The sequence below is a fragment of the Bombus pascuorum genome, chromosome 15 (genome assembly GCF_905332965.1).
Source record: "Bombus pascuorum chromosome 15, iyBomPasc1.1, whole genome shotgun sequence".
In the NCBI taxonomy this organism is placed as follows: domain Eukaryota; kingdom Metazoa; phylum Arthropoda; class Insecta; order Hymenoptera; family Apidae; genus Bombus; species Bombus pascuorum.
This window is the reverse complement of record NC_083502.1, coordinates 1,256,948-1,278,333: the sequence shown is the minus strand read 5'-3', so window position 1 is coordinate 1,278,333 and position 21,386 is coordinate 1,256,948. Positions and strand designations below refer to the sequence as shown.

The 21,386-nt window shown below is 28.4% G+C and overlaps 4 protein-coding genes across 10 annotated transcripts; all 4 read left to right on the top strand.

The window, feature by feature from the left end:
- Positions 1 to 24: 24 nt before the first annotated feature.
- On the top strand, positions 25 to 8,682 carry LOC132914931 (probable histone-lysine N-methyltransferase CG1716). 4 transcript variants are annotated; one of them, XM_060974451.1, is made up of 13 exons: positions 250 to 475; positions 555 to 870; positions 1,720 to 3,335; positions 3,503 to 4,159; positions 4,218 to 4,337; positions 4,425 to 4,553; positions 4,624 to 4,825; positions 4,900 to 4,997; positions 5,096 to 5,261; positions 5,345 to 6,407; positions 6,661 to 7,445; positions 7,546 to 7,881; positions 7,988 to 8,682. In XM_060974451.1, the coding sequence occupies exons 2-13, from the start codon at positions 868 to 870 to the stop codon at positions 8,141 to 8,143; spliced, it is 5,331 nt and encodes a 1,776-aa protein (XP_060830434.1). In that variant the 5' UTR covers positions 250 to 475; positions 555 to 867; the 3' UTR covers positions 8,144 to 8,682. The 4 variants fall into 4 exon arrangements, with proteins under 4 accessions (XP_060830436.1, XP_060830434.1, XP_060830435.1 ...); XM_060974453.1 differs by lacking the exons at positions 250 to 475; positions 555 to 870 and adding an exon at positions 25 to 48; XM_060974452.1 differs by lacking the exon at positions 555 to 870.
- A 610-nt stretch (positions 8,683 to 9,292) lies between these two features.
- LOC132914950 (activating signal cointegrator 1 complex subunit 1) lies at positions 9,293 to 11,547 on the top strand. Its single transcript, XM_060974494.1, has 6 exons — positions 9,293 to 9,850; positions 9,928 to 10,037; positions 10,112 to 10,430; positions 10,526 to 10,689; positions 10,798 to 10,928; positions 10,994 to 11,547. The coding sequence occupies exons 1-6, from the start codon at positions 9,633 to 9,635 to the stop codon at positions 11,117 to 11,119; spliced, it is 1,068 nt and encodes a 355-aa protein (XP_060830477.1). The 5' UTR covers positions 9,293 to 9,632; the 3' UTR covers positions 11,120 to 11,547.
- A 373-nt stretch (positions 11,548 to 11,920) lies between these two features.
- LOC132914943 (uncharacterized) lies at positions 11,921 to 15,850 on the top strand. Of its 4 annotated transcripts, none has more exons than XM_060974473.1 (4): positions 11,921 to 12,049; positions 13,542 to 13,726; positions 13,811 to 13,992; positions 14,064 to 15,850. In XM_060974473.1, the coding sequence occupies exons 2-4, from the start codon at positions 13,553 to 13,555 to the stop codon at positions 15,277 to 15,279; spliced, it is 1,572 nt and encodes a 523-aa protein (XP_060830456.1). In that variant the 5' UTR covers positions 11,921 to 12,049; positions 13,542 to 13,552; the 3' UTR covers positions 15,280 to 15,850. The 4 variants fall into 4 exon arrangements, with proteins under 4 accessions (XP_060830456.1, XP_060830457.1, XP_060830459.1 ...); XM_060974474.1 differs by lacking the exon at positions 11,921 to 12,049 and adding an exon at positions 12,863 to 12,971; XM_060974476.1 differs by lacking the exon at positions 11,921 to 12,049 and adding an exon at positions 13,084 to 13,235.
- Positions 15,851 to 16,265: 415 nt separating this feature from the next.
- Positions 16,266 to 20,308, top strand: LOC132914948 (eukaryotic initiation factor 4A-I). The gene is made up of 7 exons (XM_060974492.1): positions 16,266 to 16,415; positions 17,382 to 17,499; positions 17,610 to 17,757; positions 17,832 to 17,941; positions 18,178 to 18,453; positions 18,578 to 19,029; positions 19,183 to 20,308. Exons 1-7 carry the CDS (start codon positions 16,393 to 16,395, stop codon positions 19,325 to 19,327), a joined length of 1,272 nt encoding a protein of 423 aa, XP_060830475.1. The 5' UTR covers positions 16,266 to 16,392; the 3' UTR covers positions 19,328 to 20,308.
- Positions 20,309 to 21,386: the final 1,078 nt, after the last annotated feature.

The window sequence follows — 21,386 nt, the reverse complement described above, 5'->3', positions numbered from 1 at the left end:
TAACTGAATATTATATCTTTTGTCTATGAATTTAATGTTTATAACAAGGTAATATATAATATATAATAAAATCTATGATAAAATCAATTGTCTATGAAAAGGTCATAGAAATAAATATATAATAAAATATCTTATGTTAAAAAATAGTAACTTTTTATGAATATATATATATATATGTATGTAATTATCATATATGTTATAATTATTACCTATGTAGACAAGTGCATAGCGTGATATAATTGTTTTTTGTTTCATAACATATATCTAGGGGAATATAATTTCTTAAATAAGAATTCGTGAAGTTACTAAAGAGTAAAGCGTCAGCCTTGTATCTTGTACAGTCGGTATCACGGCCGTGGTCGGTATTGTTACAAACAAGCAATATTCAGTGGCGACTACGTACACGCTTGAGATATACACTTTATCATTCAAGTATCACATATCCTTTGCGCTTCTCAGTGATGAATCCATTCAGGTGATTAATGTTTGCCTAAACAAACCGTAAATCAGCTACGAAAATATTCGCTAGGACAAAAGTTATCGTTTCATTTTAGCAAAGGTGATGATTGTAAAGTGAAACAATCAAAGAGGACAAGGAAAGATATCTATATTACCTCAAACTTCTATCAATGTGTGTAGTGCACAATTGTATATTATTGAACTTCCAAAATTTTTTTAACAACGTTCAAAATTGTTAACTCCATATTTATTTCATCAATATTTGCGATGATCTCTGATAAAATTGTCGCATTTATGCTTACAGAGAAAATCTAATAATTGTAAAAAAATGTGTATTATTAAAAAATGTCGATGAAATATTTTAAACAATGATTGTAATTCAGTTAAAAAAAGCAGTTTTAGGGACATATGGTAAGTAATTGATGATATATTCCGCTTAATTTTCGATATTACAAGAGCAGATGTATATCTTGATAAAAAACAATGTTTATCAAGTTTTAATAAGAACTATTTTTATAATAGTCCTAAATGTATAACACCTAAACGATACTGGAAGTTTAAAATATCTATATAATGCAAATCACTGCAACAGAAAATAATGAATCGGTATTGGTTGTAAGTCAAGATTTTGATTTTCATGAAAGCTGTGAATAATCCATTTTGGAACAATGCATAAATGGAATACCTTTTCATTATAAGCTCAGTTGCTCAAAGTTTCTAAACAATCATTGTGTTTTGCATGTGTATTTATTTTTTCTTTTATTTCAAACAAATAAAGCTATTAGAGGAAAAGGAGAAAACATGTAACCTTATTATTTTTTTGACCTATTATTTATTATAATAGACATAACTTGTATGAAATTAATTTTTGATCATCATCTAGCTAATCTAAATTTTATTATATTTTGTTATTATTATATAAGAAAATTGAGTTTATCTAGAATAAAAGACTGCAGTAAAACAAATGGTGACATTTCTTCATACTGATATATTCACTTTTGATCTCAAGCTTTCTAAGTGATACAAAACTAATATTTTTTGTACAAGAAAAAATACAGTATAATTAATATAATTATATGATATTATTTTAGTAATATTTCATATCTAAACCATATAGTATATTGCAATATATTATTGATTACATATATATATTCTTTTACTTTTTATAATCATATTATATATTTCAATAATGTAAGATAGTTGTGAATATTATAGTTTTGTATACATTGTTTTAAATTTTCTTTTTCACATATATTTCAGATTAGAAAAATACATGGAATCAAAATGGCACGTAGACGTAAAAGTGAAATGAAATCATCCGTAAAAACATCACTTAAATATGTACCTGTTCGAAAATCTAGTAGACAAATAGCCAAAAAGCAATTAGAAGAAAAAAAGATTAATGGAGACGTTTTACAAATATCTTATTCAAACGACTCAGAAGATAGTAAAAGTACCACAGAATACCAAACTCAAGTACTTCCAAAAAAGAATCAAAATTCTTTAAGGAAGCATAACAAGCATAAGAACATTTCTAATAGTAATGTACTTGCAATTAATGAAGAGTGTTCATATTCCACAACATCCCAGTATAAAAAAGATGCTAGTGAAAGTGATAGTCAAGATGGAATAGACATCATAGTTGATCAATCTAATAAACTTAGTCCTGAAGATGTTCAACAAGTAGTTGTTGGTAATCCGAGTAAGGAAATTGTAACTGAATCTGATTCTGCTGAAATCGAAATATGGCCAGAAGATGTAATAGAAGAAACTGTAATATGCGAAGAGATGGAGGTTAAAGAAGAACTTAAGGGTAGTGGTTGTAGCTTAAAACAAAATGACGATGTAATTGTAAAAGAAGTATTAGTTGTAAACAATCCCTCTTTGGAAACAAAAAATTTTGTAGAATACACTGTGATACAAAATGAGAATGGCATGGAATCCATGTTAGTAGAATCTGATTCAAGAAATACACCTAATAATGAATGTTATTGCAATATGCAAAGTGACGTGTGTCATTTACATAAAACGGGGAATTCCATGCAAGCCTTATGTATAGATGTGCCAATGACTTCTAATGATAGAAATAACAAATCAACTAATTTAGGAAAATCATATACTCATAGTAAGGATATAATTAATGATCAAGGAGACCCATATGCAAATAAAGATGCATATACAAAAAGGTTACAAGAAACTTTATCTAAAGATGATGTGTTCTGTAAGATAGATAACAAATTAGCAGATATGCAAATTAGTGAACCTTCAAAAGAAATACAAAAATTAGTTAATGATTTATCCAATACAGAGAACATAATGTCTCCATTACAAATTGCTGGAAACACAGAGAAGGTGATACCAATGAGTGTTGATGAAGAAAGCAGTTCCTCAATACTAGATAAAATGGAACAACTGCATCAATCAAATAACTCTGCTATATTGGTTGATATCGTAGAGAAAAGTGTTACAGAGTTAAATAATGATTCTTGCAATGATAAGATGGACTGTACAAATCAGCATTTACTAAAATCAAAAGTATTATCAGATAAAAAAAATGGAAATCAACGTAAAACAGTACATTTGCAACAAGTTAATGAGGAATTGTATGGTGATAGTGAAGTGGATAGCAAAATTGATGGGGAAGATACAAAACTATCTAGTAGCAGTGATAATAGTAATGATACACTATTATCTATGAGTAACTGTAAATTAACAGAATTTGATACAAAATGTAATAATTCGAATGATATTGATAAAAAGGTTGAGTTTAGAAGCAGAAGTGGTAGTACTGACACAACAGGTTCAGAAAGTGGATCAAATAGTTCTGGTGTAAGGAGGAGTAGTAGAATTAGGTCAATTGGTTTAATGAAACAAAGGTATGTATTTTAATATGATATAAATATGTAAATCATATAAAATATTTTTTTAAACAATTTAACTAAAACAAACAGACTTTCTAATCATATTATTGAAAATGATATGTATACATGAGTTTAGGTGAATTTAAAACAAAAGGATGATTTGTTTTTATGCCATTTTATAGATCACGAGGACGTGGTTTAGTTATGAAACCTAATGTAGATATTTCAAAAACAAGTGTTCAACAGGAACGAGAAAAAGTAGCTAATAATGTTGTTTCAATTGCTCAAGAAATGAAAATGGATAATATATCTGAATCACAATTAGATAAAGAAACTAATATCAGTAAGACAGTAAATACATTTGAGTCTCTTACATTGCTAGCAACAACTTGTAATACTACAGGCTACGATTCAGATTCCTCTAAACCTGTCAAAGTAAAATCTCGTTGGCGAAGATCAAGTGAACTTGAAATGGGTGGATCAAATACAGGGACTGTATCTACATCAGCAATTGGATCTGTATTTGGAACTATAATTGCAAATATATCTGAATCTGGATCATGTTCAACTGTTAAAACCACAAGTGGATCTTTAACAGATATTAATTCTTCAGATTCTCCATCTGGATCAGCAACAATTACAAATTTTCAATCTAATACAGAGATAGAACAAACAAAAGAGGTATCGACATCAGTTAACAATAATAATATTGTGCAAATTCCAAAAACTGTGGGTGCAAGAATTTTATTACCTATGGTTCCTGAAATAAAAGACAGAGAAATGGAAGAAAGGCTAAGTCAGTTTGAATATTTGCGTGAAAATTTATATTTGACAGAAAGGTATGTAAATAGGATAAAGTCGATGAAATTATGATATGTATAATAATAATAATTTTAGATACACAAATAAGGAGACGAAGAGAATGGTATGTGATTGCTTTTTAACAGAGGAAGAAATTGAAAGAGGAGAACTAGGTTGCGGAGAAGACTGTCTAAATAGACTTCTTATGATAGAGTGGTACATATTACATATTCATACACTTAAATTAAATATAAAACGTTAATAAAAAAATAAGCCTTATACAATATGTTATGTATTTTCTAGCGGCCCTCGATGTGTAGTAGGTGATCGTTGCACAAATAAAAGATTTCAAAACTGTGAATATGCAAAATGTGAAGTATTTAGAACAGAAAAAAAGGGTTTCGGATTACGAGCTATGGTTGACTTGTTAGCGTAAGTAAGCTTTTTTACAACTATAATATAATAAAATTCTTTATTAATAAATGCTATTTTTAAACATCAGAGGAGAATTTATAATGGAATATGTAGGTGAAGTAGTTGATCCAAAAGATTTTCGACGTAGAGCAAAAGAATATTCAAAAGATAAAAATAAACATTATTATTTTATGGCATTAAAATCAGATCAAATCATAGATGCAACTCTGAAAGGAAATGTTTCTCGATTCATAAATCACAGTTGCGATCCAAATTCTGAAACTCAAAAAGTAAGTATAACTAATAAAAATAAATTCTAAATTATATATATAGAGCTTTATCTTCATAATTGAAATTTGTACAGTGGACAGTGAATGGTGAATTGAGAATTGGCTTTTTTAATAAAAAATTTATAGCTGCTGGTGAAGAAATTACATTTGACTATCATTTTCAACGTTATGGGTATGTATATTAATAGTATTTTAGTTGATTAGTATTTTGGTATGTTAATGATATCTAACAAAGTATGTCCTTTGTGCAAAATTTTATCGCACAATTAGCAAAGAGGCACAAAAATGTTTTTGTGAAGCACCCAATTGTCGCGGTTGGATCGGTGAAACGCCTGAGGAAGAAAAAGAAAAGATTGAAAAGAAAGAAAAACGTGAGAAAGATATGAAGAAAAAGAAAGGTGAAAAGAAACAAGCTGATTATATGGAAGATGAAGATGTGAGTAATATAAATATAATTTTCGTTTTTACTAATTTGACCTATTTAATAATTCATTTGATCTATTTTTAATATTATTTTAGTTAGAGGAAGAAATAGATAAACTATGCTCAGGTGGTTTGAAAAATAGAGCCCATACATTGACATTAAGTAGATTAATGGTACGTAGCAGAGAATTAGAACACAGAACACGGCTTTTACGTCTCATACAAAGCGGAGAACAGCCATGTCGAAGATTATTTTTGGATTATCATGGTTTACGTTTGATCTGGAGTTACGTTATGGATATTTCTACTAATGATTCTGATGAAGCACAACAATTTCGACTAGAAGTTTTGAAAACCCTAAATACACTTCCGATCCCAAATAAAACAATGTTAATGGATAGTAAAATTTATAATGTGGTAGAAAAATGGTCAAGACGATTGTATTTTTCTTTAAGTGGAGATTCTCCTGAAGATGATCAAGGAAAATCAAAATCAAATAGTGATGAATTGCCAGTTAATTATGACAGCAATGAAAAAAGAAACTCTTATCCATTGACTGATACAGAAAAACAAGAAAATAATATTGAAATTACTGACATAAAATCTGATAACACAGATCAAAATCTTATTCCTGAATTAGCTTTGAGTCTTTTAGCTGAGTGGTCAAATTTAAAAGAAGTTTTTCGTATACCGAAAAAGGAAAGAATTGAACAAATGAAAGAACATGAGAGAGAAGCAGATCGTGGATACAGAGAAGAATTAGAAAAAGATGAAAAAAGAGGAACGTCATATGACAGGCATAGATCTGATAGATATGGGAGAAACGAAGTAGAGAAACGTGGGGATAGAAGACGAGGACGAGAATCTCCAGAATCTGAACATACTCGAACAAAAGATAAGAGAATAGAAGAAAGAAGTAGCTTAGTTCCAATTCCGCGAATGACGAAATACGAGCGCAGACAATTATTTGCTTTAAAAGTAGCTAAAGAGGAAGAAGAACGACAGCGTCGTCAACAGCAAGAATCGTGGCAAGATCATGAAACTAGATGTTTGGCATTAGGTATAGATCCTCATACCACGGCTATGGTAGACCCACAAACAGGATATCCTGTTTTTTACAATCCATCAATTGGACAATGGCAACAATATTCTACGCAAGGTTTTAATTCATATATATATATATATTTTTTTAATACATTTATGTTGCATAGTTTTTAAGTGATGTAAGTCCAAAAATTTGACTTTATAATGAACAATTTCTATTGGCCTTAAAAGAAAGGATAATTTGTCATAACTTATACTTATGTATATTATATTTCTTAAAAGCCATTGAAATTGATTTACACCATTTAGAAACTAAGTCCATTTCTTTTTATATGATTATTTCATTCATATAAAATTTTATTATATAGATGGAGAAATAAATCAGCAATGTACTTCAGTGTACGTAGCTGGACCACAGGCAGTATCTAGCCATACTCAATCCGGATTGGTACCGCAAAGTTCACATGTCCTAGCACCATCAATTTCTTCTGAAATATCACCTGGCATGTCGAGTAATATACCTTCAGGTGTACCTCCAGTGGTGTACACGTTAAGTCAAACGCCTGTATATAATCAAAGCACAACAGCTTATTCTTTACTGTCTCATTGTCATCAACAATACCCCGAAGGCCAATTGCCACTCTCGAATAATTTAGTTTCCAGCGGAACATCGGTTCCGCTCCAAACCGAATCTCTTTACGAACATATTGAAAAGCAGTCAGACCAACAATTTTCTGCTACATTCAGACAATCGCAGCCTGAAGCACCTCCTATAGATTTACCACCCAAATGGAAGAGTGCAACTGATAGTAGAGGCAGAACATATTATTATCATGTAAAAGAACGAATATCGCAGTGGTTGCCTCCTCCGCCAGATCATATTGGAGTTCAACCAGATTCGTCATCGACTTCAGAATCTAGTGAAGAATCTAGTTCATCCAACGAAGAAGATGAAGAAATTGACGAAGACAATAACGAAGAATCGAAAAACGAGGAGTTAAGCTTAAATAATACTTTGATAGAAAAATCGTTAAATGGTTCTAAGCATAATGTACCTAAAAAAAGTGCAGCTCATAATATAAGCGGATGTTCAGGTCTTTTTCCGGAAGGCAAGAAAAGAAGAGAGGGTTTAGTTCAAGAAAGAATTATTAGCGTACGTTATATTTCATGTTTTTCCTTTTTATTATAATTAATACGTATTCACTCAATTAATATGTATTCATTCTTATATATTATGTTTGTATATTTTATAGCCACGTCGAGAAGAAGACCGTATGGACCACAAAACGCACAAAGGAATAAAGGAGAAATTAAGACGTCAAAAAGAAAGAGCCAAATTTAAAGAACACGTTGAAAAAATACGAAGACATCGCCGTAGTAACAAATCTAAATCGCATTCACGACACAGTTTAAATAAATTACAACTACCGTCATCTGATTTATCCACGATGTCAGAGAGAAAGATTAAAGATACTTTTAGGATAAATATGGCGAATGTCATGGTACATTTTTTGAATCCGTATAGGAAAAATGATTGTAAACAAGGTAGAATAACAAATACAGAAGATTTTAAACATCTCGCTAGAAAGGTACGTTTACAGAAGAAAATCTTTTTAAATAATTTTTTTTACGAATTATATCATTTTTTTTAAAGTAATGTTAAATTTAATTTTTTAAAAATCTTTTCTGTTTTAGCTTACACATTTTGTACTTGCAAAAGAATTAAAACACTGTAAAAGTGTTGATGAATTACAATGTAATGAAAATGTTAAACACAAAGCTAAAGATTTTGTACGTAAGTATATGAGTAAATTCGGCGCAGTTTATCAGAAAAGCACTGATGAAGATTAATTATGTAATTTATGACATGAAATTGTTATTTATTATACGAATCCTTCACTCTGAACATTGTAATATATCTACTAAAAAAAATATATCTAAATAATGCCTGTATGTAGATATATATATCTGTAATTATCATTATTGTAATATAGATAAATTTGTACATGCTTCATAAACATTCTGGTAATTTAGCCACTAAGAAATTAGCAAATTTCTAATTTCATACATTCAGTGTATAAACTTTATATTTTCATTTGGTAGATAATAATATGTATGCTATATCTTTAAAAAAAAAATGCATTTTATGTCCTGCTATAATGTACATCTTGTACAAGTATTGATTTTGCCTTTTATTATCAGTTTTAAAAGATGACATTAAATATTGTATTGTGAAATAATCAATATTAAAAGTCTTAAATATTGTACATAATTATAAATTGTAAAAGAATTTTTAACTGTTTCATAAAAGTAAGTTGCAATTATTATCTTCTTAATGTGTATAAAAAGCAAACGAAATTAAAAATAATAAATTTTGCATTTATAAACTTCTTTTCTATATATTTAAAACTTTATGTATTATAGTTTTTTTGACGAAAGAAATATATATGCAAGTTTCAACGAAAAAAATGTTTGAATACAAAAATTATTTATTATTAATAGGCTACAACTTATTGAGGTTGTTTCTCAGAAGTATTGTTTTCAAATACACCAAAAAGTTAATTTATTTTTTATAAGAAAATATTATTTGTGTAGAGATTATTTTTTTGCTGTCAAAAAATTATATTTAAAAATTAACGTAAAACAGTCTTACAATTTGTAATATACATATGAATATTGTATTATGTATATATGTACATATTATCACGGTGTAGATATTTATACATACCTACAAATTTTTTTACACCAAATATTAAACGTAAATATAAAAAGTTGAATAAATCTCTAAAGTAGTATGTCACTGTATATAATCTTGATAACAAAATACATTTATTATTTTATTCTAAATAATTAAATTTTTAATTATTTAAATTATTTATCAAATGTTATTCTGAAATCAAGATCGATAAGGCTTTTGGTCACTAGAGGCGCTAGTGAGTACTGTACATGATGCGTTTCAAGAAACTGATATAACAATGTTTCAAGTACATGTAATTTTATATTACGTATAAATTAAATAAAATTCGTAAATGATTTTATTTTATAAGACATAGCTTACACATCTTAGATTATGTCAATCACATATTTTATTAAAATTTAACATATTTCAGTATGTCAAAAATGAAAGCGCGATAAAAAAATTTGACGCACATTGACAACATAAAAATGCGATTCCGCTGTAGATTGAGGATTCGTCACGTCACATATATATAATATTTATAATATAGAACGATTTTTACGGTAAAAAACCTTACCTTTTATCTTGAGATAAGATATTATTATCAATAGGGAAGAAAGTGGTCTTTTACGGTTGACGTGAGAATAAAATATTTTTCAAACAATGGATATTCTGAAACCCGAATTAATTTGGGTAGATGGCCGATGTTATAGAGTATTAGAAAATATTGAACGGACGGATGCTCGCGACGTTCCTCCTTACTTCGAAGACAATAATTACCATTTGGATGACAAAGATTCTGAGGATGAATATTACGATACAGATATAGAAATTGTACCATATGGATCAACAAAATTTAAACATACATTTCGTGTACCAAAGTATACAAATTTTGTAAGATACGTTATGTAATAAATTCAACATGTAACAATGATTAATGATTGCCACAATATTTTAGAGCCTTTTTTCCATATATTATTGGAGCTAAACATGCAGTACGTAAAAGATTAGAAAGTGAAACTAGAACGTTAATACAAATCCCAAAATTGGGCCAAGATGGAGATATTGGTAATTACATTTTAAATTTTTGATTAAAATATAAAACTTTTTCATAATACAATTATGTATCTGTATTTTAACAGTAATAATTGGTTCTGACCGCAAGGGAATAATAACTGCACGTCGAAGAATAAATTTATTAATGGAAGCAACTAGGAAGAAATTAGAATTTACACACTTTTTATCAATACCTTTAAATGAAGGTCATATAATAATGAAGTTTAATATGTTTAAAAATGAAGTCCTGACAAATTCAGGAAAACAATCCAGAGGTGTGGATGAAACAATTTTCCAAACACCAAGTAAATTACATCTTACTATTGGTTTAATGACATTACTTGATGAAACAGAAAGAAATAAAGCTATAGAAGCTTTAAATTATTGTAACGAGCATATTGTAAGGTAAAGAAAATAACATGATATAAAACATATATATTTTCTATTCTTACAAATTCGCTAAAGTTTATTTCATATCATTCTTTTATAACAAATTATAGACCTACTATTGAAAAATATGGACAAATTCCTATACACTTACAAGGAATTGATATAATGCATGATGATCCTAGTGAAGCAAAAGTTATATATGCAAAGCTAGTTAATAAAACTGAGGTTTTGCAAAAGATAGTAGATGAAATTGTAGACTATTATGTCAAGATAGGTAAGACAGCAAATAATATTTTTTAATAGTAGAATATGAGTGCATATGTTAAAGACATCAATAACTTATACAACAAGAAGCATACTGATAGTAAAATACGTTGCTTAGGTTTAATAATCAAAAGTAAACGTCAGACAAACAAACTGCATTTAACTCTTATGAATACAAAATTTCAAATAAATGAAGAAGAAAGAAATAGTAAAAACTTTATAACATTTGATGCAAGAGAAATATTGAAGGTAAATATATTTAATCATTTAAGTTGTAATATACTAGTTGCAACTAAGAAACTAAAATTTTTTAGGCTCATGAAAATACAACTTTTGGCGAAACCATATTAAAACAAATTCACATATCGCAACGTCATACAATTGGTAGTAATGGATACTATCTAGCAACTGCAAAAATTAATCTACTTGAAGGTTTATAAATGAATTGTATATGAATTTATATATCCAATTATTTTTTAAAATACCAAAATTATAAGATGGCAATTGGATATAAATAATTCGTATAGGAAATACTTGGTTTAAAGATAAGATATTTTCTAAAAATATATTATCATGTTTTTTTAAAGTTATTATCCTGTTTTAAATGAAATTTTGTATATTTCTGTTATTATATAGCTTTTATTTTACTAAAGTATTTCATAAGGTAAATAATAATATTAAATATATCTATGATACTAATACAAGCATTTATAATAAGTAATAATTGTAATTAATCATTAAAACTTGATGAGTTGTATTTATGTTTACAGATGAATACAGATTTTCCTATATAATTCATTCTTTAGATATATTTGCATATTAATGTAAATATTCTGGATTAAAATTCTACATAATTTCATAATGTAAATATCCTGGATTATGTACTTACAAACTTTAATCTTTAAATGCAAAAAATGTTTTCAAAAGATTGGACAATATTTTTAGTGTTTTGTGAATAAATGAATTTATAGTAAGTGTGCAAACTGTTTTCATAATTGTCTGTTTGCTAGAGTATACCAGTAATAATTTCAAAACAACATATGAATAAAAATTATTGATATTTTCTTTATGTAGTTAAATATTTTATTATATGTGTCAGTTTTGTTAATATTGCTGGATAATGGTAATTTATATTTCCTCGTTTATTTTATATGTATATATCGCTATGATAACCGTCTTATATGTTACAGTATAAAAAGTGTTTATTAACATATCCTGTATCACACAGGCCGATAATAATCCACGATAGCAATTAAACATAAAGCTTCCATTGGACTAAAAAAGATATATTTTAACTCATTTTTTAGTGAATATATATGAAAGAAAATCTAGGTACCATGAATTCAGGCTTTCATGTCAAGTATTTTAATGTAAGTCTTCAACTCTTTTTTTAATCTCTATTTATTCTTATTTTCTTGCAGTTCTGCATAGAAGAAAGATTTATTAAATTAGAATATTTAATTAGAAAATAGTCCTTATACTGAATTTCTGACACTTTAATCTTTTTTTATGTACTTTACTTCAGCAATTTAATATTGTACATATTCGACTGCTTAATGAATGCTCTACTTCTATTAACTATCACAGATTACTAATGGCTCACGAGACACAAAATGAGTTCAATATGTGTGCAAATAGCCAAATATAAATTCAATATTCACTTTCAAAATGAGATTGATATAAAATGTTTTACACAGATTGTTTGCCATAAAAAAAAATTATTATTAAAGTTAATACAATTCTTATCTTCAAACAATTCACAAACAAAAATTTGTATTGTATGTAAATTGGTATATAGTATATATTTACTTTTTATTATATTAAGATTTTCTCAAGTAACTTTTAAAGAAATTATAAAATTATAAAAATATAACGCGTTTGCGTTTTTTAAACCTTGAAGATCCAGAGCATTATTGTTCTCTGTACTTTTTAAACAAGGAGATCTTCATGTATGATATTTTTATATAAATCCAAAATAAATTATTTTTTCAATATTGTAATTTTTCTTATTTCACCTAATGTTACTTGATCGCTTTAATATACGTTTTGCTTTTTTTTTCTTTTTTTTTTTTTTCTTTTTTTTTTTTTTTTCTTTTTTTTTGTAATGTGATAAATGTCACGATCGGATCGAAGACGCATGCGTAATGAGTACCAAAAGAATGTCATACGTCAAAGTAGTAATAGACGAATCAGAACCATATGATGTTTTTTATCAAATTATATACACATAATGACACTTAAGTTTTCGATTTTTATCACCGAAAAAAAACTCTAACCTCTTCCCTCTTGCATGTAATATTTAATACGAAATATTAACAAACACATATTTGTAAAGAAATTAATTTATAATTACTAATATTAATTCAATATAGACTAATATTAATTCGATATAGAAATATTAAATATATCTGGTATAGAAATATTTTAAACATATAACAATATGTCACTAAATTTTTTTTAAGCTAAAAATTTTATTATTTGGAATTGTACTCACATAATTTTATCCAATGATATGTTTGTTAGATATTCAAATTATTTTTACAATTTTTAATATCGGTAATCATTAATTGTTATGATTAATTATTATTAAAAATAATCAATTGATAATATCAAGTTGCAATAATATCAATTATTTTAGTACTAGTGCAATAAGTTATTGAAATTTTCATAACAACAATGGATCATCCACAATAAATTGAATTATTTGTTGCTTAATCACTTAATATTTTTAAATGTGCAAGATAAAATACGCATGTACCACCTCTACTATGATACGATATATATACATGTATTATTTTATATGTGATACAATATATACTAATTAATAGTTAGATATTGACATTAAATTATCTGATTCTTCAGGTTTATGAAAAATGCATGGCATCAAGAGAATATTAGTTTTCTGTACATTAACAACCATTTTACCAATTCTACTTCTTGTGACACCATTATATTTACGTCATAATTTCTATGCCAATGTAGCATATGCTGTAACGGACTCTGATATCTTGGAAATTACAGATGGTATTTCTACAATATTTTGCTCTGTAAATACACTTTAATTTTGATTATATATGTACATGAATTATATATAAAATCAAATACAAACTATTGTTAATAATGATATATAGGCACATACTTTACAAATGAATAGAACATTTAATGCATTTCAAATGTCGCACAAACCAGAAATAACTTCATATAAAAAACATATACGTCTTAAAAAAAGTATGGTTTTACCAGATGATACATTGGAGTACTGGGGATTTTATCTCCTAGAAGGATCAAGTGTGGCACTTTCTGTGTGCTCAAGGTAATGCAATGTTAGAATATTATCATATTTTTTAGTTAATATATAATTGTGTATAATAATTATTTGTATAGATTTGAAGGTGCTTCTATACTTGTTGTTAAGGGAGAACGAAATTTGCGAACATGTGGAATGTTAGAGCATCACAATACACAAATTGCGGAGGGTATATTTTTACCAGAAGCAAAAAAACAAGTTAAAGTAACATTTAAATCAAATGCAGAACAAATTAATTCTAATAATACTATTATACATAACAATTACAATGAAACATTAAATAACATTGAAGATAAATTGTTATGGGATCATACATTGAACGATACTGATCAAAATATTGGGGCTCACTATTCTTATTTAAATGGTTTCATGTCTAATATGGAAAATTATGAAGAAGAAGCAAAAGAATTATTACAGGATAAAAATATTCAACATATTACAAGGTCTCTGGAAAAAGAAACTATACATACTACCAGAAGATTAAGACATGCTAGGAAGAGACAGTATAAAAAGCAAATGAAAGAAACAAGAAAAAATATTACATTACAGGAAAGAAAAAAAGCACAAAAAAATCTTAAAATGAATTCTTATTTTAAAAGAGATATATATAATAAATACAGTTTATTTTTAAAAAGATTACAAAGAAGCTTGAATTTAGAAGATAATGGAAAAGGTGATATTAATAACAAAATGAATGTGCAAAATAAAAAAGAATCAAAAAAAAGGATCAAAAGAAATCAAGGGGTTGTTAACCCAACACTTTTATTTGATCAAGGTGTTCAACATGGTGGAAATGCAGGAAATGTAACAAATACTGATAAGGATTCTTCTGTATCCAGTTTTGAAAATGAGTTATTTAAATGTTACGGGGGATCAATTTTAATGACTCAAGAATTTGCACCTTCTGAAAAATGCACTGATGTCACTTATTTACTGAATGGCAAACATATGCAAGCTGTGCACAATGTCATAGAAGATGGTTACTATTATTATATCTTTTATAGCGATAATGATATCGTATCAAATGACATATATGCATTATTTGATATTTATAAACCCATTTTTCATTATGAGAATATAACAAATTCCTGTATAAATCAAACAATATGTTCCTTTTCAATTAATATGCTATCTTCTGATAGAGTAATTGTTGAAATACCAACTAAAGATAGTCTTGAATACGAAATAGATGATGTTAATCTGCTTTTATCAATTTGTCATCCACGAATGGAAGTGTATATAATCTTTCCTGTTGCAGTATTATTCTTTATTCTTACTTGTGCTTTCATGTAATACATTTTACAATTTTTTTTATCAACACAAATGTTGAATTTTGGTCGAATCGCGTATTATTATTAAGAGATATTATTCTATTGATAGAAATTCTTGAATGGGTGGAATACAAAAATATTTTCATCAATATATGTGTTTAAAAATATATAAATATCTGTAAATATATATTTACATATTAATATATCTTGATTGTACATATATGTACATATATACGTATATATAATATATCTGTACTTATATATGTATATATATCTTTTTATATAAAGAATTGTATAAAGTATGTGCTATTATGATGTTGCATGAGTAGCTTATATTCTATATTGAACATCCCATCCTAGCTACTAATATTTCGAAACATATAAAGCAAATGAGGTAGTGCGACGATTTGAATCAAAAGTCGCATGAAATAGTATTGGATATATTAAAAAGTATTTTCGCCTATAATTACGATAACTACGATCTTCTTATTGTTAGATTTATTTTGTTGATTATTATATTCAAAAGTATATATTTCTATTACAAAGGTTCAATACCTTTATTGATGAATGCAGAAAATAAAATGTAATTTGTATATGCATAATTTCATTAAAATACCTTAAATAACTACCTTTTGGCTTAGAATGACTTCCGGTTCATATTTCTTTACTTCTTCAATTTATTCATTAAATCTATTCCTTAAACCGAAATATAGAGTATATAAACGTTATTTCAAATACAAAAATATACAAATATATCGCTATTGACTGTTTATTTAAAAAAGATTAAGAATATGAAATGCTATCAATGTATGTAATTACATTTGCCGCAAATACCCCACTAAGAGGTCGCAGAGAATTGTGGGCAATTGACGTACTTCCTTTATGCGCAATAGACATTTGGAAAATCGCGTACGATAAAAACCAAGGAATTGAATAAAAAGCTGTTATCCACTTTTAAAAATTAATATCCCCAAACGTTCGAATTGTTTCACGTAGAATTTTACGTGTCGAATCCAGAGAAAAGTCGATTGAAAATTTGAAGACCGCTCGCAGCGCCATTGTGCGGTGCTCATAAGAATATTCCTTGTGACGCAATAGGAACTCGTCCTTTCCGTCGACCTACCGTGAGTGGAACATGTCGCATACGTCTGAGCGAAGGTAAGTTCAGTTTTTTCATGCGTAATTGAGAAATATGCGTGCTTTCTTATATTTCTCTAATTTCTTGTTTACGTTGTGCCTCTGTAAATCTGGCGCGACACGCGGCTGGACGTCAACACTTCACGATATGTCCTTAAAAAATAGTGCCGCAATCAGCGAATGCATGGGACACGAGACTGACAACATGGCGTGCATTCATTTTTGTCACATTGTTCACAAAATTAACGTTAATCCCTCGTACTTCTTCATTTTCATAACCTCTATAATTGTTGTGATCAGAAGTCATAATGGGTATCCATACGGTGGGCCGCCAAACTCTCAGAAAAATATATTTGAGAAGCTTTATTATAGGAACTGCATGCTCTCTACTCGTACTTGCAAACACGTTTTACTTTGCATTTAAAATTACGTAATAAAAAATGGATTTTCTTTGGTAAGGCTAGTAAAAATTGTGCGAATCGAATAATGTTCAACAATGCTGCATAAAATTGTAGGCATTATGTGTCTCATACAATCGAGACTCGTCTTGCTGGGGCATGCTTTCGCGTGAGTCACTGTCAACGCATCTATCAAGTCATCGATAAATTCATTATCATATCTGCAAGATGATCTAAAACCTTTGTTGATACATTTATAGGAAATCAGATACTTTTAACGAGGAATTTCTACGTTATTAAGATAAAATACCTTTTAACATTCGTCGCGAAATTGAAATACTATGATGTCGGATTTTTACGGTTCAAGGTCGCTAGGATTTAACATTATTTATACATTTAATTTTAGAGTAAACATATAATGCAAGTTACTGGAACAGTTTATTCATTCCTGGTACCACTGATTAGAATTAAAAAATTAAATGCTACAAATGACATAAATTTCTTTTAGATATATTCTACTGCAAATTATACAGTTATATATCTAAAATAAGAATCAAATTTTTATTCTGATGTGTCATTTGTATTTCAGAAACGATGATCAATGGGCAGGAGATTCAAAAAATGGTCCTAGTGAAAGTGATCAACAGACATACGATGGCCCCCCTGGCATGGAGCCCGATGGGATCATCGAATCCAACTGGGATGTTGTAAGTTAACAATTACAATAGACTACCTATTCTTGAATTTTGAGTTTAATAGGATATTCTCTTAAAAGGATTGATTGTTATAATAATTTTGTGCTTTGTATATAAACTAGGTCGTTGACAACTTTGATGAAATGAACCTAAAAGAAGAATTACTACGTGGTATTTATGCTTATGGCTTTGAGAAACCATCTGCAATTCAACAACGTGCCATTCTGCCATGTATAAGAGGACATGATGTGATTGCACAGGCACAATCAGGTAACAAAATCAAAATATATGCCTTGATATAGAAATAACAGAATTCCGTTTCTAATTTGTGGAATGTTCGACAGGAACTGGCAAAACTGCTACATTTTCAATTTCTATTTTACAACAAATTGATACCAATATCAAGGAATGTCAAGCGTTGATTCTAGCCCCAACTCGTGAACTTGCTCAACAAGTAAGTTACAATAAAACTCGAAATGTTAGCATATTACTAACTGAACAAAGTACATTTAAAATAAATATGGCTGAAAAGATATTCCAAATTAAAGTAAATTTTAAAAATCGAAGATAATCTAGTGTTGTGAACCAAAATAATAAGATATAAGTCTAATAATCTATTTTATAAATCTAAGACAAACAGGTTTTCTTATCTTTACGTAAACTAAAAAAATCTTTTTGTTCTTTTTTTAGATCCAGAAAGTTGTTATTGCTTTGGGAGATTTTATGCATGCAGAATGTCATGCATGCATTGGAGGTACCAATGTACGTGAAGATATGCGAAAATTAGAACAAGGTGTTCACATAGTAGTTGGTACACCTGGTAGAGTTTATGACATGATTAGTCGACGGGCATTACGGGCCAGTAGCATCAAACTGTTTGTATTAGATGAAGCTGATGAAATGCTCTCTCGTGGTTTCAAGGATCAGATTCATGATGTATTTAAATTATTACCTCATGAAGTACAGGTATATAAAAATCCGATATATTTTTTATATTACTGATGAAATTTACTCTTGAATGATTTATCTAACTATTTAAAAAAAATCATGGAAAATAACGAACCAACGTAGTAAAATTTTTGTTTTTCAGGTTATATTACTATCTGCTACTATGCCAACAGATGTATTAGATGTATCTACATGCTTCATGCGAAATCCAATTCGTATTCTGGTTAAAAAAGAAGAACTTACACTAGAGGGTATTAAACAGTTCTTCATCTACGTTGAACGTGAAGAATGGAAGTTTGAGACTCTTTGTGACTTATATGATACATTAAGTATCACCCAGGCAGTTATCTTCTGTAACACGCGGCGTAAAGTAGATTGGTTAACGGAGAGTATGCGCACCCGCGACTTCACAGTCTCTGCTATGCATGGAGACATGGAACAAAAAGAGCGAGATCTCATTATGAGGCAGTTCAGAACTGGATCATCTCGTGTCCTTATAACAACTGATCTTCTAGCACGTGGTATTGATGTTCAACAGGTTTCTCTTGTCATCAATTATGATTTACCTTCCAATCGCGAAAATTACATTCACAGGTAAGTTATTATATATGTTTATATATATTATATTATTTTCCTATAAATGATTTTAAATTATCTTTTAAATTTCATTAATTCTAAAAATTATATTTTTAAAAAACATGCAATTTATAAAAACTGAAAACGTTATGCACTGTAATTATATTACAGAATCGGTCGAGGTGGTCGTTTCGGTCGTAAGGGAGTGGCAATTAACTTGGTAACAGATGACGACAAACGAACATTGAAAGATATTGAACAATTCTATAATACTAGCATCGAAGAAATGCCAATGAATGTCGCAGATTTGATCTAAATCTGACTATTGGCTATAATTCATTATAATTAAAAAAAAAAAAAATAAAAGTAAGTGACATACGGAGCTCTCAGCTGATCTCTCATGGTGTGTGAGTATATATAGAGTGAGTTGGTGAACTATAATCGCTTATGTAAACGCGATCTACCGAAATATTCCAAACGTTCTCATCTCAATTTCATTTTATAACAGTAGATTACAGAAATAGTTATTCGTTACGCTAGACAAAAATTAGTACTATTATATTATAATTATTACAATTATCTCTACGGATACTACTATATTTCTATTCCTATCACTATTGCTCTTAACTATTATTACTGTTACTGGTATATACTCTTGCGCTACTCTCTTCTTGTTCAATATTTATTACTACTACTTCTCCCGCTGCTATTCCTACTATATAACTCTTTATTCTTAATATCTCTCGTACCCCTGTTATTATTACTATAAATACCGGGATTGCTGCAGTTTCTAATACGAATTAATAGTATTACCGCATCGATAAAGATACAATCATTGCGATTGCTACTAGTGTGAGGCGAAGAAAGGGAGAAACGAAACTGAGAAGTGAGGCAATTCAGCCAACTTCGGTTGTTCCTTTACCTCTCTGTTCTTTCAAGTCACAGAGATATCTTACATTTTGTGTAAATGCATCTACAATCTTATCTAACGTGCCCAAATTCCATTATGAGTTTCAAATCTTTTATTTTGAATCATTTTATTTCGTCTTCTTTCTTATACAACATTTCCAATTGGATGATTTATTCTATGTTCTGTTGTCCCTCTTCAACACTTTTACCACCGCGATTACAACGTGTTTGTCTAGGCAGAGGTTTAGTTGGGTATTGGAAGGGGTACTTTAATCACAAGCGTTGTCGAAGGAGATGTACATTCAGACTTTAGATGATATGAATTTTTTGTATGTCCCAAATCCTAAGTACATACCTTCATTAAGAAATAAAGTGTTTGACCTTTTAATTGTGGTTTTTGTTATTGCATTCACTATTATATTCGAATACTTTAAAAAGAATTTTCATTTTATAATGGAAAATCCAACTAAAAGGTATTTTTAAAACAAAAAAGGAAGGAAACCGCGTGTATATCATTACGGTTACAATAAATTTCATTACCAGATCATATCGAGAACAAGTTCTACGAAACTGTACGCATTATCGAAAAAGTTCTCACAGTTTTTATTTGTATTTGCAGGCAATTTTGAGCGGTCCAGAAATGAGGGAGATATTTTTGGAAATAAAGACCAAATTTCATGATTCAATATAGAAGTTTTGTAAATCGATTACCTCTCTAATTTCCTGCCCTTTGCAGGTTATTATATAAACAACATAATATAAATGTCGAATTATTTATACATACATTTGCATTATTTATTTTTAATAATTATAGAAGTCAGATTTTTACACAATCATTTTATATCTTCTCAATAAAAAGGCATATGAAAATATTTTTCATTCATTAGTTGTGTATTTGTGTGCTTTGTTGGGAATAAAATTTTAATGTTTCGTATATTGTGAGAACTTTTATATATAAATATATATATATATATATATATATATATATATATATATATATATATATGTATGTATATATTATATCTTCGTGAAGAAAGTGTGTTACGAATAAATATTCGATTATTCAAGCACAGTCTTATTTTGTAACGTCGACGATAGTTTTCGAAAGTTGGAGTAATTTCATGCAATTCTTCATTTCGACATTTAATATTATTAGAACAATTCAAGGTATCTTTTCTTCCGTATGTATACGTATTTTGAAACTGCTCGAATTTCCGAAAACTGTTCATTATTCAATTCTGTAAATATTACAAATGATTTTTTCGAATGGTGGACTATTGTGAGTTCTATTGTATTTATACATTATAGAAAAACAATATGGTTAAATTGAACTCTTAAAATCAACACAATAAATGTGCATGTCGTTTACATACAGCCATCACATCACTATCTTGTCTATATTTATTTTAAAATACTCATGTTTATTTTACATTAAGTGGATTATTAAGCATGTTAAGATCATAATA